At 48.5% G+C, this 17,125-nt stretch overlaps 1 protein-coding gene across 1 annotated transcript in view; it reads right to left on the bottom strand.

Annotated features, from left to right (window-relative positions):
• LOC111141777 (early B-cell factor 4) overlaps positions 1-17,125 on the bottom strand; it is a 56,961-nt gene that overhangs the window by 6,196 nt on the left and 33,640 nt on the right. The window contains exons 7-10 of the mRNA XM_022494584.1: positions 2,775-2,856; positions 1,858-1,975; positions 1,636-1,769; positions 1,413-1,539 (exon numbers count right to left, since the gene is read on the bottom strand). Of these exons, the coding sequence (XP_022350292.1) occupies positions 1,413-1,539; positions 1,636-1,769; positions 1,858-1,975; positions 2,775-2,856 (461 nt within the window). The remainder of the gene's footprint in view (positions 1-1,412; positions 1,540-1,635; positions 1,770-1,857; positions 1,976-2,774; positions 2,857-17,125) is intronic.

The following is a 17,125-nucleotide window of genomic DNA, read 5'->3' as shown; positions in this document are numbered from 1 at the left end:
TCTGTTCCTTTCTTTGCTCATTGATTCAACAAATATTTACTGAGCCGGGCCCTGTGCCAGGTGCTTGGCATTAACACACAAGCACTATACCATCCCATCTGTGGTTCGAAAAAAGGGCAACCATATAGACGTATTAGTTTCTATACTCCTAGGGGTAGGACTGGAGGGAGAGCTTTCTGTCTGCATGATCAGGAGTAACATATTAATTACAAAAGTTAAAAACTCCAATAGTCTCCATTTATCACCAATCAGGTGGGCTCCCAGCAGCATCTGGTCGTTAGAAGTGGGTGTGGGCCCCCCGGGGAAGGGACTCTGGCCCACATCCAGGGCTCTGCGGGCCAGTGGGCAGACTCCTGACTAGGCATCCCCATGACCTCCTTCTCCAGGCAGGTCTGGACCAACTCACCAAGCCTCAAAGCCCTACCCATATTCTTCACGACCAACTCCAGATTTAGTGAATTTCCTTCTGTTTCCCGGGACAGGGAAAGCACTCATTCCCAGGTCTTTGCATTTGCCATTCCTTCTCCAGGACTGCCTTTCCTTTCCCAGCTCTACCTCCGTATTCATCATTGCAGTCTCAGCTTAGCCCAGTTAAGCCCACACTGCCTCCTAGAGGTCCTTCCCTCCCCTCTACCTGTAACTTCACCTATGTCACACTTTGTTCCCAGCTCCAGCCACCCCACCCCCACCCCCTTAGACTGCAACTCCCTACCAGTAAGTTAGGATCGCTACCGATTGTCTGGTGCAGTGCAGGGAAGGGCTAGGAGATTATCTGTGGAGAGTAGGATGGGAACAAGTGGGTGGCTGGGGCAGGGCAGGAGAAGGAAGGTGGAGAGGGTCCTGGCCGGTGGTCAGAAAGAGAAGGGATGGGGTATTCTATACTCTGGTCTCTGTTAACTTCTCACCCTGGCTTTCTGCAGGGGCTGTGTGTGTGTGCGCGCGCGCGTGCCCGCGCGCGTGCCCGCTCACCTGTTTATGCCCACACAGAGGGAAGACTAGGGTGGCTTGGGGGACCAAGAGACCGAGGGTAGATTAGGGAGCATCGAGCCCATTTTGGAGAATCTTTGAAACAGATGTGCCGCCAGGAGATATTCTAGACCCTGGGGAGTGTGTGTGTGTGTGGTGGGGGTGATTTGTGAGGGTGAAGAGTGAAGAGTGCCCTGGCGAGGAGGACCATAGGCAAGGAGAAAGTCCCGGCAGGGCTGAGACTCCGAGCCTGGGAGGGGATTGAGGAGTCAGGCCGAAGAGAGAAACGGAGAAGCTCAGTGAAGGAGGAGAGGTCAAGGGATCCATCGGCGAACTTGAGATACTGGCTAACTCAGAGACCCAGGCTCTGGGGCACCAGGTGGGGCTCCTTCCAGCAACCCTAGGCCTGTCTGCCCCCAACCCCTGTACCCCGCCTGACTCCTTACCTGTGTAGACAAAACGGCCGGGGGCTCCCTTGCAAAATTGCTTGGACTTGTAGGACAGGGTCACCTCCACCACCCCGGGAATGTGCCGCGGGGGCGTCTGAACCCGTATGGCGTGGGGCGTGATGAGCTGCGAGGGGAGAGGGGAGGCCTGCGGGTTCCAGCCCGGGGCGAGGGGAGGGCCCAGCCGCGAGGCCCCAAGGGAGACTGGCAGGGGGTGGCCCACCTCGCTCCACACGAGCACGTTCCCGAACACGACCTGCAATCCATCGAAGAAATTGTCACCGATGACAATGACGGTGGCGCCTCCTGTGGTCCAGCCCTCCCCGGGGCTGATGGCCTTGATACAGGGGGTGGCAGCTGCCAGGCAGGAGAAGAGACAGGTCAGGGGCCTGCACCAAGGATGGGACTGGGGGCTGGCTGGGCCCAAAGGGCTAGGGGTCCTGACCTTCAGAGGGGTCCAGCCGGCGCGCCCTGCGACCATGCTTGGAGTTGTTGTGCACAAACATGTTGTCGGACACGGCCAGCACATGTCCGTCCACACTCACTGTCGTGGACACCACCACCTGCAAGGAGAGTGGAAGCCCGCCTGGCTTAGGCCCTCAGGGGCCCCCTGCAGGGAACTATTGTGGGCAATTCTGAAGAACCTGGCCAGGGTGGCTGGCAGTTGGAGCTCAGAATCATGGGTGGGGGAAAGAGATTCCCCCAGGGGCTGAACTGATAGAAGGGAGGGTTGGAGGGGACAGGCAGCTAGGTCAAGTGACAGCCCAGATGCACTATCTAGGGCTGCCCAGGGGAAGTGATCGCCAGGAACTAGAAAAATCCAGAGTCCTGAAAAAATCGCTGGCTCCTTGGGCAGAATGGCTACTGTTTTGGGGGCATACCTGCATCCTGCACTGTATCCCCAAGGCTCCAAGGCAGGAATGTGTCTTAGGCAAGTGGGAGTGAGAGTGGGGGAGGCAGCCTCAGCCTGAGAAACCATCAGCAGGAGCCCCCGCCCTTGGGAGGAAACTGGGGCTGCCTCCTTCTCTTCCTCCCACCCTTCCCTGAGAGGGGTGTGCAGGTTGGGGATGTACTAAGGGCAGCTGCTCTCTGCTTCACGCTATGCAAATTAGCTGGGTCGTTAATCATGTAAAAATGTCACAATTAGCATCTCCTTAAGTGGGACTCTAATGAAGCCTCCCTTGGCAGCCAGCATAAGCTGAGATGGAACTGCCCCACCCCCAGCAGGCATTGGGCCCTAAAGCACAGGGCTGGGCAGAGAGCTGCCCTGAGGCTTTCCCTGGGGTGGCAGGACCACAGCCTTCCCCACTCACCCCATCAGGAAGGGCTGGGTTTGCAAGGGGACCCCTCTCCCAGGCCCACCTGGAAGCGGCGCATGTCTCGGGGATTCCCTGCATTCTTTAGGCAGTTCTGGTTGCACTTGAGGAAGAACTTGAGGAAGAACCTGAAACGGTGTGGTAGGAGAGTTCAAGGGTTGGGGTAGGGGGGTCTGGAAACGGATGAAGATCTAACGGCTTGTCTCCATGCCCCTTCCCAGCAGGGCGACTCCCCTTTGCCTGCTCACACCAGGCGCACACCCCCTATTCCCACCACCGGCTGTCTCCACACAGGATGCCTGATACACACCAGGGAGGCCCTTCCCAACAACTATCCCACACCATGTGGCATACTATGTGTGCATCACACGTGCTGTGCACCCACGTCACACAGCATACCCCTCCTCCCGAGTATACTATCTCCCACACAGTGTATACTTGTAATAATACATCCATCCTATATACTGTATATGACTTATATATGACCACTCACAAAATACAGCCATCACGCACTGTGTATACCCTTCACAGAGCGTACACAATACATAGTCCACATAGAGGCTATAGTCATCGTACCCATATGGTATACTACCCCCACACAGAGTCTATACCCATATGTGCAGCGTATGCCCATCTCATACAGTATATGCACAGAAAGAGTATATCTATTAATATATCCCTTTATGTTGTATATGATTACCCAAAATACAGTCATGGCAAATGCCGTCCAGTCATCACAAATAGCAAGTAGATCGCCCTTCCTCCTTCTCAGCAGGTTCCACCCGCCCCCCACCCCACACCCCAACACAGCCCTCTTGCGCACAGATCTCGCTCACACATAGCAGGCACATCCTGCCCAAACAGATCTCCCATGCATGTACTGTACACCCCATTATACACACAGCAATAACCTCATCAGAAAGAGCCTATGCCCATCACACACACGCGGTGTACCCGTCAGACACACTGGACAGATGCATAAGGAATACCTTCTTTTCACATATGGTCATTGGAAAAAAGCACAGCATGTGCAGTGATGAGACTGGTTTTTAGACAAGCACATGAGAACTTGGTCCTCTGGTCCTTGAAGTTGGCGGGGGGAGGGGGGCGGGGCTCGGCCTTACCAGCCACCAGGGAGGTAACCAAGCGTAATACTCCGGATCTGTGCTCTTAGTGAGCTCAAAATACTATCACTCTCTGCCTCTGCGCCCATGGGACCCCACAAGCATCCGGGGAGATGCCCTTTACAAACTGCGGCACGCAGGGCAAATGTCTGCAGGGGCTGGGGTCCCGGCACGTGGCCTGCCTCCTGGGCCATTCCATGAGCTCTGCCAGTGCATGTCCTCATTCTACCACCACCCCCTAGTTTTGAACCTCAAATCTGAATATCCAACTTAAATACCTAAAGTGGCCTCCAAAGCCCACAAGCATGAACTTCACATTCGGAGGAAGATTTGTCACTGGTTTTAAAAGCAAGTTCCCAAAGAGGAGGTCCCCAAGGGCTGGCTGGGGTGTCCAAAAGGGCAGTCCCTCATGGGAGTCAGAACCAGTCATTTTCCTTGAGATGCGCCTCCGCCCAGGCCCGGCCTCTTGTCCACAATGCTGACACCTGACCACCCGTCATATCCCCCCACGGAGTGAATATGCTTCTGGGAACCCACTTTGTTTTCCTTTTTATAGGGGCGCTACATCCGCACACATTTCCATCCACAGCGAACACCCACCCCCCAAAATACTCTTATGTAGTGTAGACCTTCTATACACCCCTACAGAGGAGGATTGTGAGATGCGGTTAACTCATATGACCCCAAACAGGGCACCCCACCATGTAGACCCTCCACACTCACCCCTACTGGATACAATGCAGTGCAGACAGCTTACATGCCCCCAAACAGTAGCCAGCCCAGTGCAGATGCCCTGCACACCCATAATGTCACCCCAAAGTGCAGTCACCTCGAGTGCTCCCCAACAGCACACCTGTTCAGTACAGACAGTCCATTTATCTCTCATAATCTGCCACAGTACTGGTTTCCAATATCCATGCGAGACACCTCATGGTGTCACCCGTGTCTACAGTAACCGTTTTATGTGTGCCCCGCATTTACAGGACATAAGATGTAGACACCCCCCATCACACGTGGTGCAGACCACTTTGCTTAAATTCCACGTTCATGGGCTCAGTCCTTTACAAGGTGCTAGAAGGAGGAGGGCAGACATCAGGAGAGGAGCAGTCCCTTTCCTCAGGGGCATTCATGCCAGCCCTTGAATATCACTGATGATGCAAGCGTGGGTGTCCCAAAGGTGACATACACTTCCCTTACATCCACACACATGCCTGCCGCACCCAACCCCACTCCCAAACCTCCAAGGTCCAGGTCTCAGGTTCCTGAGATAGGGCCCGAGATGTGGGCTTTGGCCTGCGTGCTGACTCACTTTGTGACATCTCTAACCTCCATCTCCAGCCACCAGGAGAACCAGGAGAGTAGCAGCTGGTCTTCTGAAGTGCCTTCCCGGGACAGCCTCTGGGACATCCTCTATTTCTGACCTCCCAGGGCCTCACTGCTGTTTCCTGCAGTGGCTTGTCTCCCCACCTGCCTCCCGGGAGCCCCCTCAACATTTCCTCAGCAGGTCTTTCCATCCTTTCTCTTTCCAGTATCATTCACTTCCAGAAATAAGTCACAGGTGGTATTTGTTCTGGGTCTACACCAGTTCCCACTCCCTGTCTGACCGGCCTTTTCTGGCCATTCTAGACTTCAGGAAGTGCCCCTCCCAAGAGCCCCAGGGTCCAGCTTGTGCCTCCGTCTCTGCGGACCTGCCCCAGGACATCTCTGCCTGGTGCACAGTGGTGTTGAGGAAGAATTAGCCACACGAGGCCTGGGCCCTCCCTGGCGGTGTCGAAGGTAAGTCTTTCCCCCTGAACTTCTAGCTCAGAGTTGCCCTCAGTCAACACCAGCGACTGGTCTTAGTCACTGCCCACTGATGGGCCGTGAGGGTGCTCCCAGCCAGATGGGGATGAACCAATGCCAACAGTCCCCAGGGCCCCCGCTGCTACCGCGGTGTATCCCCTGAATCTGCACCAGCCTCAGGGGTGTTAAGAAAAATTACCCACAAGAGGAAAATAAGGCACAATGATGAGCAGGAGTCCTTTCCGAGTCATCCTGGAACAGTGGTTTTCAAAGTGTGCCTCCTGGCTCAGCAGCCATGGGAACACCTGGGAACTTGCTAGAAATGCAGAATTTCAGGCCCTACCCCTGACCCAGCTGAAACGCTTCCAGTGGGGCCCAGCCATCTGTGTTTTCATGAGGCTTCCAGGTGATTCTGATGCCTCCTAAATTTGAGATTCTGATGCCTCCTAGAGCTACACTATCCAATACGTCAGCCACTAGCCCCGTGTGGCACTGAGCCCTTGTAGTGCGGTTTGAATTGAGATGTGAGTATAAAATACACACCAAATTCCAATGACTTACTTCGAAAAAAAAAAAAAAAACCCACAGAATATAAAATAGCTGACTAGGAACATTGTTGTATTGGTTACATGTTGAAATAATATTTTAGATATATTGAATTAAATAAAATATATTGTCACAATTAATACTACCAATTCCTTTTCTTGTTTTTAAAATGTGGCTACTAGGGAAAATTTAAAATTACACTTGTGGCTTGCACATTTATATTGGACAGTGCTGCTTGAGAGTATTATGTTCCCAAAGCCACCTAAGTCTTGTCTAATTCTCTAGGGGAATGTAACTTTGACTAGTATTTGCTATTGATCGGGTCTAGATTCTGTAAAGGTGGTGCTAATTTGCAGGAAAATGATATGATGCAAATGATTTTTATTGGGAGAAGTAAATACTTTCTATTTGGTAGAGAAATTTGCCCTGAAGTTTGTAATTGTATCATTCTACAGACATTAACTAGCTTTGTAGCTACCTTGGCAACTTTTTCTTTTAAGGTTTTATTTATTTATTTGAGAGAGAGACAGAGATGGTGAGAGCACAGGCAGGGGGAGAGGGAGAAGCACGTTCCCTGTGAGCAGGGAGCCTGATGTGGGGGTCGATCCCAGGACCCTGGTCAAGTGCACAGCCCTGGCTGACCTAAGTATCCCCAAGGAGAGTGAGCATTTTAGGATGCTCTCTGGGTCAGTGAAGGACTTGTGCCCAGGCCCAGACCCACGGTGACCAAGAGGCTCTAAGAGGGCATGACTCCTCATCTGGGCCTCACAGGAAGAGGAACAAGAGAGAGGTGAAGTTCCGGGACCTGCCATTAGGTCATTAGAATTACTATAAGAAAAATACTAAAAATACAAGCATGAGTTACAAAGAAAATACAAAACTACACCCAGACAGAAGTAAAAAGTGATCCAGGCCTAATCTCTCAAGCACTTAGCAAGAGCCTGGAACTTTGCTGAGCTCACCGTTGGCATTATCTTGTCTAATCCTCTCATAACCCTGAGGTGGTGGAGATCGGAGATCATCCCCACTCTACAGATAAGGAAACCAAGGGTAAGCAAGAATAGACTACAAAGTCACATAAAGGCCAAAGTCTGGATTCCAGCTCGGGACTCCAAGCCCTGGATACTGACAAGAGTCATGGAAAATTCCCTCTAATTGGGGCTCTCGAAGTCCAACCCTGCCCCAGCCCTGGGGCTGGCGAGCAAGCCTCATTCAAAAGGAGCCTCGAGAGGCAGGCTGTACTGGGACATGTTTAGCCATTTCGTGGCCATTTCCCCAAGGTCACAAATGCAGCAAGGTTGCAAAAGAGACTCAGGATCCCTTGCTCCTAATTGGAGGCCTCTGGCTGTTGTGACCGCTGCTCTCAGTCTGAGCATGTGTCCAATATTAAAGACCAGTTGCACAAGACGAGCCAAGAGTTGAAATTCAGTGAAGGGTACTGGTGGCTCATTATTCTCTTCTGGCCTAGATGTTCAACATTCCCATTATTAAAAGTTTAATACAAGACCAGAGGAAGAGCTGTGGTCATCCAGCTAATAAGGCAATTCAAGGGTGGTAGTTAAGCATCATGCCTCGGGTGCCTATGATTTCAGCGAAAGGTAAGAGCAGTTCACTCGCACACCTGCCCTTACCGCGTCCTGAACGTAGCTTCGCCTTCCTCGTCGTTCCTATAGATGCTTCTTATTCCTCCCTGTACAAACAACGTGAGATGAAATGGAAATGAACCTTCCCTGTCAATGGAATAATCCCTACCAAGGAAGCAAATGTTGAGTTGAATGTGACTCTGGTGCAAACATCTGAAGTATATTGTAACTTCTCAGGGGTGTCACCCCTCCCCTCATAAGGAGAGCCCCTCAGTACTGTGCTTTCCTCAGAAGACACTCCATGAAGGAACACGTGGAGGTGAGTGATGGGAGTCCACCCGCAAACTCTGGGTTCTCAGGGGGTGGAAAGCGGTGTCCAGGCACCATAGTGGGGGATGCCTACTGGATTACCCATCCCCCGAACGCTGTGAGCCTTGGCTGTTAAAGGGCTCACAGCTGTCCCAACTCCCCTCAAGTTATCCTCAGCCAGAAGTGTAAGCTCCTCACCAGCAGCCCCAGCCAAAGACAGACTGACATCACATGGGGGACCAACTCCCTGTGCTTTTCATATTCCAGAACTCCCCAAGGGCTCAGGCTGGTGCCAGACTCCAGCGGAGACTGTCTCCTTGCTAAGCTGCTCCTGTGGCTGCTGTTTCCCTCTTTTTCTTCCCAGAGCTCTCCTCCAATAAACCCCTTTCGTGAGTGCCCCCATCTCCAGCTCTGCTTCTTGGAATCTCATCCTAAGATACCATGTCACAGTTTTGCACCACGTTTGCTCTCCTGATGTCCCACGGGAGACTCCCTTAGAGCAGGAATCACATTCCCACTTCCAGAGACAAAGCTGTTAGTAAATGAAAGGGCAGGATGAAGCCCAAGGATGCTCACAACCACAGGACTGTCTGGAGTCGGGGAAGGAACACGTAGATCACAAGCGCGGTCCGACGGAGCTTTTCCCAAAATGATATCCACTGGCCACATGTAGCCACTGAGCACCTGACATGTGACCAGTGTGACTGAGAAACTGTTTCCAGTTTGGCTTCATTTTAATTTTTTTTTTTTTCTTTTTTTTTTTTTTTTTAAGATTTTGATTTTGCGTTATCTTCTACACCCAACGTGGGACTTGAACTCACAACCCCGAGATCAAGAGTCCCATGCTCCACTGAGAGCCAGCCACGTGCCCCATTGTTTCATTTTAATTTAAACTGAGAGAGTCACATGTTCCTCAGGGCTACTGACTCTATGGGACAGTACGGATCAAGAAAGAGGAAGTGATTGAACAGATACACAGGTTGGGGCAGCATCTTCCAAACAAGTGTCCTGCGAATACCTTGGGAGAGAAAGCAGATTGGGAGAAAAGCATAGAATAAACCTGGATATTTATTTCTAAGTCCACAGCTGGCATTACAGCCTGGGATGGGGAATGGGGGCCAGGGGAATCCTCTGCTCATTTGGACTCCAAAGAGCTTGCCTTTGAGCCCATGAACCTCCGAAGAAACAGAACATCTTCTAGAGGCAGGGTCTGTGCCCTGTTGTCCCTCCCTGTCTGCTGCTCCCTGACCCCAGCTCAAGGGCAGAGGAATTTCTAGAGGGCTAGACCATTCATTCCCTCATTCATTCAACACGCCCACTGAAAAAGATGTATTAACCACCTTACATGAGTCAGGCAGTGCAATCTAGAGGTGAACAAGGTCTTAAGGAAACTACCATCCAGCAGGAAAGAGAGAAACCTGAAGCCCAGTCAATACCACGGAGTGGTGGACACAACTTGCCCAGTGTAAGTGCCCCAGCCACTGTGCCTGGTAGAGCTGGGCGGGCTCCTACAGGTCGCATTTCATCTTGGGCATCTGGGGTCTTGAAAGACCAGGGGCATTTTCCCTGAAAGAGGAGGAAGAGGCAAGGGCCCTTCCTGCAAAGGGAATAAACAGCCCCGCCCAAGGACTGGGGGCATGCATGGCACACTTTTCCCCATGGTACCTGACAAGGTGGAGCAGAATGGGTGTGGACCATGGTCTGGAGGTTTGGCATCAAATCCTGCGGGATTACGGAACCTGTGAATGATGGGGAGTCAGCAGAGGGTGCCTTATTGCCTGTGTCATTGGGAAGTGTCTTGCCTCCAGGGAAGTGGGCACCTAGGGATGGTAAGCAAGGGGGTTGGTGTGATAATCCAGGGCCAGGTTGGGGTGGCCCAGATGGGGGTGGTGTATGCTACTTCCTGATCTTGGCCTGGGGCAGCAGCCAACGACGAGTGTCCCCAGGGCCACAGCCACCTGCCAGGCCTAGACCTGGCCTCTCCACCATGATCCCTACTTGGGGCAGAGGTGGCTGCAGTGCAGATGGGCTGGGGGACTATAAATAGCTGGGGCGCATACATTAGCATGCCAATGCACCCGCACCCCATCCTCTATGCTAATGGCCCACCATGCGCCTGAACACCTTCTGTTCCCCTGCATGCATTTGCATGCGCAATTAGCATAATCTTGTATAATTAATGAACAGCGTCAATTTTAGCTCCTAAGTAATTTGATTAACATGTTGATAGGGCACTTACTAGGCTCTCCAAACCTCAGGGCTGGGCATGGGGCCTGAGGAGAGGGGGAGAGGTGGTAAAGAGACTGATATGGGGCTCCCAGCTGCCCATGAAGTGCGGTGGTGACTCCACTTCCCAAGGGAGGGATGGCGGGATAGAGGGGCTGTTAATGGGAGGCCTCTGGGCACCCCACGTGAAGCACCAGATCCAGGCAGGAGCACAGTTACCGTGGGTCACCTGAGCATGAAGCCCATTTTGTGCCCATGTGGACAGAGACATACACACATGTCCTGCATCCCCCCCACCCTCTAGCCTTGGGAGTCCTCTGTGAATGCAGGATGCTAGACTCCAAGGGAAGAACAGAAGAAGAGCATGGATGGAGAAAAGGTGGAAGGGATGGGGAACGGGAGGGATGGACAGATAGATGGAATCCATAGAGGAGGGAGATGTGCTTGTAAGTAATTTGGGAATATGAAGGGGAACGGAGGGGTCCCATAGACTGAAGAGAAGAAGTTGTGAGTTCTTCTGGCTTTTTGGGTGGGTGAGCCAGGCTCCCAAGCCAGAAACCTTGGTACCTCCTATTTATGAATCATGAGAGAGGCAGAGGCTGGAGGTCAGCAAGGCCTGACACTTTCCTTAATGTGCCAAGCTACCCAGGACAGAGAGGACAGAAGGCTGAGTGTTGCTCCCTTCCCATTCAGAGGCAATTCCATTCCAGCCCCAGACCTCCCAGGACCCCTGGCAGAGGCTCAGACTCCTTTCCTGCTCATCTGTGACTGTGGTCAGTTAGCTCTAAGTGACTTTCTTGGTGCTGTTGAGGCTAGTTCTCTGAGATGGGCCATCAGGGTGAAGGTAGGCTGGGGTAAGATATGATATTATGGCAGGCCCTGCATAAGTACGTCAGACTTAACTTCGCAGCATCCCTATGGGGTGGGTTAAGAGTCAGTTCCCTGTTAGAAATGAGGAAACTGAAGCTGAGGGAGGTGGGGGCCTTGCTCCAAGTCGTCTGGCCAGACATTCCACATTGGCTTGAATCTCCCAACTCTGAATAACCCTTAAATTTACAGAGAGAGTTTATCATTCAAATTGCAGACAGGTGATTTGCTAGCCACCTTCCACTCCACCTATTGTGGTCCCCCAGACTTCCTCACGCCTGCACTTCTTCTCTCCTCCTCTGGGGGCACTGTCCATAGCTCCCCTCCTGCCTTAGCCTGGGTGAGGTTTTTCCAGAAATCTCGTTCTGAATTAGGGGGTGGCTTGGAGACCCTTGTCCTTGGGTGGCCCCCCCGGGGGGTGGTTTGGGGAGCCCTAAGGGTCATGGGGGAATCTCACATGAACCCTCTCTGCTTCTCTCTCAAATGCTCCCAGCTCTGAAAGGAGTGGGGTGGGGAAGGAAGTGCAATTCACTCTGTAGGCAAGAGGAGAACCTCAGTCCCACCTCAGCATTGACCCAGCAGTGAGGTTCCAGGACCCCAAGAAGAATTGCCAGAATGGGCCCCAGACAGAAGCCTCTGCTTGCAGCATCACCGTGGGTGCAAAGAGACCCTACTGGAAAGAGTGGAAGGAGATGGACACTACTGTGAACTTGTTTTTTGGCTGTGGAGAAAAACAGTGAATCCTGCATTGACCATTGGGTTAAGAAGGAAGGTTGATTCTTTTGCAGCCTTCACAACCCCTTGTTATCATTGCCTTTGTCAGGTTGTGCCTGACCTAGAGACTGGGGTTTAAGTTTGCCCACAACAGGGGAAACTAAAGCTTATCTCCTCCAGGTGGCTTAGACACAGCCCGTTTCAACAGTATCACTACAAAATCACTGTGCACCAGGCACAGTTACATGCCAGAATGCATCGTAGCCCACAGCTCCAGTCCACCCCTCGGAACCAGAGGAGAAGAGCTGTAGGCTTCCCACCCACTCTCACACTAGGCTGATCAAGAAAATCATTAGTCTTAGAGATGTGATGTCCAACACGGTAGCTGCGTGTGGTTGAGTTTGAATTAATTAAAATTAAATAAAATTAAAAATCCAGTTCCTCAGTCATTGTAGTTACATTTCAGGTGCCCAGTGCCCAAGGTACATGTGGCTGTTGGCTACCACATTCATCAGCGCAGAATATTTCTATCTTTGCACAGAGTTCTATTGACAGTGTTGTCTTTAAGCTTTACGTTCATCTCTATTTCCTTGTATCATATGTAAAGGCTTAAACAATTATGTTTCATCTCTTCAACTGCTCTGTAAGCTCTCAGAGGGCAGGAATCATTGTTTAAACTTTCCTGTTTTTCCCCAGTCATCCATCACAGTACCTGCCTCACACCTGGTGCTCACTGATTCATGATGGAATTCAACAGTCAAAATTAACTCTGACTGGATGAATACTGGACCAAAGCCCCCAAATCACATTTAATAGGAAAGTAAAATCCTGTACTTATATAAAAAATGTCAGTTGCAGAGATAGAACTTTGAGAATTGCAGGGAAAGGAGCTGTGAAAATCTATTCCCTGATAACACCAAGAGGAACACAGGCAAAAACTGTTGAAATAGGGGTGACTGGGTGGCTCAGTGGGTTAAGCCTCTGCCTTCAGCTCAGGTCATGATCTCAGGGTCCTGGGATCAAGCCCCTCATCGGGCTCTCTGCTCAGAGGGGAGCCTACTTCTCTCTCTCTCTCTCTCTCTCTGCCTGCCTCTCTGCCTACTTGTGATCTCTCTCTGTCAAATAAATAAAATCTTAAAAAAAAAACTACTAAAACTGTTGAAATAAACTTTTTCAGAACTTGAAATAACAAAAGTTTTGCACAAACCAAGGAGTATTTACTCAAGAGAAATTAATGAATCTTAATAACAGAGAGCTTTGCAGTATTTTCATTTGCCCTATTACCATCCCCTTCTTTCTAGCTCTGTAGTAGATTTGAAAACTAGCAGCATTGCAACCATGGCAGCTGGGAAAACTAGTGCCTAGTAGCTACTATAAGAAAAAGACTAGGGGCGCCTGGGTGGCTCAGTGGGTTAGGGCCTCTGTCTTCGGCTCGGGTCATGGTCCCGGGGTCCTGGGATCGAGCCCCGCATCGGGCTCTCTGCTTGGCGGGGAGCCTGCTTCCTCCTCTCTCTCCGCCTGCCTCTCTACCTACTTGTGATCTCTGTCTGTCAAATAAATAAATAGAATCTTAAAAAAAAAAAAGAAAAAAAAAAGAAAAAGACTAGAGCTTCTCAATATGTATTCTCAGACAACTGTCACTATTTGATCTGTCTGGCAGCTCCCTGACAACCCCATTCACAGGAATAGTCATTTGAGCTGCACCAGAGCTTGCTTAGTTGGAAAATCCCTATCCTGAGGGTGTTTGTTGAAAACAACCGTTGGCAATAGTTTAACATTGCTGTTGCTGGAGGCAGTGACAGTAGTTGGGGCAAACAAGAGTCTGGCCAAAACCTGTAAAGGAAAAAAGTGGGAATGACATGTTCATAGGGGGACTCTGAGAAACTTTCATATATTCCTGGAGATCTAGGAGGTCATGTTCATGTGCAAGGAAGAGCACATGTTCAGGAAAGACCTTAGAATGCCCTAGTCTCTCATCTCTGGCTGATCCTAAAACCTGCACAAACAGGAAATAGAGTTTAAGTCAGGGTTGTAAATTGCTAGAACAATGACAACATGCATATGCAGGAAATGATGCAAAACATATGCAGCAAATGATCTGGCAAATGATTAAAGACAAATTGGTTTAAGGCATTTAGAATGCTTGTCCAATCATAAGCTGAACACTAAGCTAATTGAACAAAAACTTTAGTGGCCACACACAACAAGACTTTATAGAATTAGTCCACAAGTCACTAAGTAAACAAAGATTAACCGCAACAAACATTGGGAAGGAGGAACTGATTTCCATTTATTACATTATATTATTATAATGCCCAGTTTTTGATGAATAATTTTGAGATATTCAAAGTAACAGGAAAGTATGGCCCATACACAAGAAATAAAGCATTAATATGAATGGTCCCTGAAGAAGTCCACATATTAGATTTACTAGACAAAGACTTTAATCAGCCATTCTAAACATGTTTAAAGAATTAAAGAAAACCATGTTTAAAAGAATTGAAGAAAAGTATGAGAATACCTTACCATATAGAGAACACCTATAAAGAGATATAAATTATTTTTAAAAAACCCCCACATTTAAATTCAGGAACTATGGGACACCTGGGTGGCTCAGTCTGTTAAGTGTCTGACTCTGGCTCAGGTCATGATCTCAGGGTCGTGGAACTGAGCCTAGCACTGGGCTCCCCACTCAGTGGGGACTCTCCGTGTCCCTCTCCCTCTGCCCCTCCCCCTGCTTATGCTCCCTCTGTCTCTCTCTCAAATAAATAAATAAATAAAATCTTAAAAAAAATAAATTCAGGAGCTGAAAAGGACAACTGAAGTGAAAAACCTCTAGATAAACTTAACAGCATATCTGAATTGACAAAAACAAAAAATCAATGAATTTGATGATAGGTCAGTTGAGATTATCTAGTTCTAGAGCAGAAAGGAAAAACAACAAAGAAGAGTAAAAAGAATCTAAGATGTTGTGAAAAACCATCAAGCATACTAACATATTCATAATGGAAGCCCCAACAGGAAAGAAGAAAGGGAAATGGGCAGAAAGAAGGTTTGAAGAAATAATTGACAAAAACTTCTTGAAATTGGTGAAAAACATTATTCTGCACATCCAAGAAACTTAATGGACTCCAAGTAATATGAACTCAAAGAGATCCACAATATAGACACATCATACTCAAACTGTCAAAAGCTGAAGACAGAATCTGGGAAGCAACAATTATCTACAAGAGATCCTCATGAGATTAAGAGCTGACTTCTCATCAGAAGCTATGGAGATCAGATAATAGAAGGATGACATTCAAAGTAGTGAAAGAAAATGATTGTCAACAAAAAATTCTACATCCAGCAAAACTATCCTTCAAACATGAAGCATAAATTTTTGAAAAATTAAATAAATATGAAAGATGAATTATGATATTTTCAGATAAACAAAAATTGAGAGAATTCCTGACTTGTTAGTGATCTTTCTTGAAGTTAGTTCTTTCCTGCAAGAAGTATTAATGGGGATGGGGTACCTGGGTGGCTCAGATGGTTAAACGTCTACCTTCAGCTCAGTTCACGACCCTAGGGTCCTAGGATCAAGGCTCACATCAGGCTCCATGCTTACTTGGGAGTCTGGTTCTTCCTCTGCCTCTCCCCTCTGCTCATGCTTTCTCCCTGGCTCTCTCCCTCTCACATAAATAAATAAAATCTTTAAAAAAAGAAATATTAATAGACACAGTATTTATAAGACTGTGCTGATGTGTTTATAATGTGTAAAAATACAATGTGATTGACAAGGCTCTAACAAAGGAGAATTGAGGCAATGGAGCTGTATTAGAGCATTGTTTTACATATATTGAAACTAAGTTGATATTGTCTAAATTAGATTTTTTTTCTTAAAGATTTTATTTATTTATTTGACAGAGAAAGCAAAAGAGCACAGGCAGGAGCAGCAGAGGGAGAGGGAGAAGCAGGCTCCCCACTGGGCAAGGTGCCTGATGCGGGGCTTGATCCCAGGACCCTAGCACTGCTTCTTTGCTTAACGACTGAGCCACCCAGACACCCCTAAATTAGACTGGTTTTTAAAAGATTCTATTTAGGGACGCCTGGGTGGCTCAGTGGGTTGAGCCTCTGCCTTCGGCTCGGTTCATGATCTCAGGGTCCTGGGATCGAGCCCTGCATCGGGCTCTCTGCTCAGCAGGGAGCCGCTTCCCCTCCCTCTCTCTGCCTGCCTCTCTGCCTACTTGTGATCTCTGTCTGTCAAATAAATAAATAAATAAATAAAATCTTAAAAAAAAGATTCTATTTATTTATTTGAGAGAGAGTCTGGTGCACACAAGTAGGGGGAGGCGCAGAGGGAGAGGGAGAAAGAGACTCCCTGCTGAGAGTGGAGCCTGAGGCTAGGCTTGATTCCAGGACCCTGAGATCATGACCTGAGCTGAAATGAGATGCTTAACCAACTGAGCCACCCAGCACCCCTAAATTAGATTGTTTTAAATCAAGATATTAATAGTAATTCCCAGAACAACCACTAAGAATATTACTTAAAAATACAGTAATAACAATAACAGAATTAAAACAGTACACTGGAAAATATCAATTTAACACACACAAAAAGGCAATAATAGAGGAATAGGGAAATATGACAGATAGGAAACACACTGCAAAATGGCAGACATAAATCCTATTTTATCAGTAAGTACATTAGATGCAAATGGATCAAGTACTCGAATTAAAAGGCAGAGATTGGCAGAATGGATTAAAAAACATAATCTAGGGGCACCTAGGTGGCTCAGTCATGTAGGCATCTGCCTTTGGCTCAGGCCACGATCCTGGGATTCTGGGATCAAGCCCTGCTTTGGGCTGCCTGCTTGGTGGGAAGCCTCCTTCTCCCTCTCCCACTCCCCTGCTTGTGGTCCCTCTCTTGCCATACCTCTCTCTGTCAAATAAATAAATAAAATCTTAATAAATAAATAAACAAACAAACCCATAATCTAACTATATGATATCTATGCAAGGCACGGTTTAGATTCAAAGATAGAAATAGGAAGAAAATAAAAGGGTTGCAAAAGATATCAAGAAAATCAAACAGAAGACAGCAGGAGCAACTTTATTAATACCATACTAAATAGACTTTAAGACAAAATTATTATAAGAGATAAAGACATTTTATGTTAAAATGTCAATCTGTCAGAAAGAAATAATTATAAACATATATGCACCTGATAATAGAGCTCCAAAATACAAGAAATAAAAAAATG

This window comes from Enhydra lutris, unplaced genomic scaffold (genome assembly GCF_002288905.1).
Source record: "Enhydra lutris kenyoni isolate GAN:26980312 unplaced genomic scaffold, ASM228890v2 scaffoldscaffold6, whole genome shotgun sequence".
Lineage (NCBI taxonomy): Eukaryota > Metazoa > Chordata > Mammalia > Carnivora > Mustelidae > Enhydra > Enhydra lutris.
Note: the sequence above shows the minus strand (reverse complement) of the source record. Positions and strands in the feature narration are given on the sequence as shown.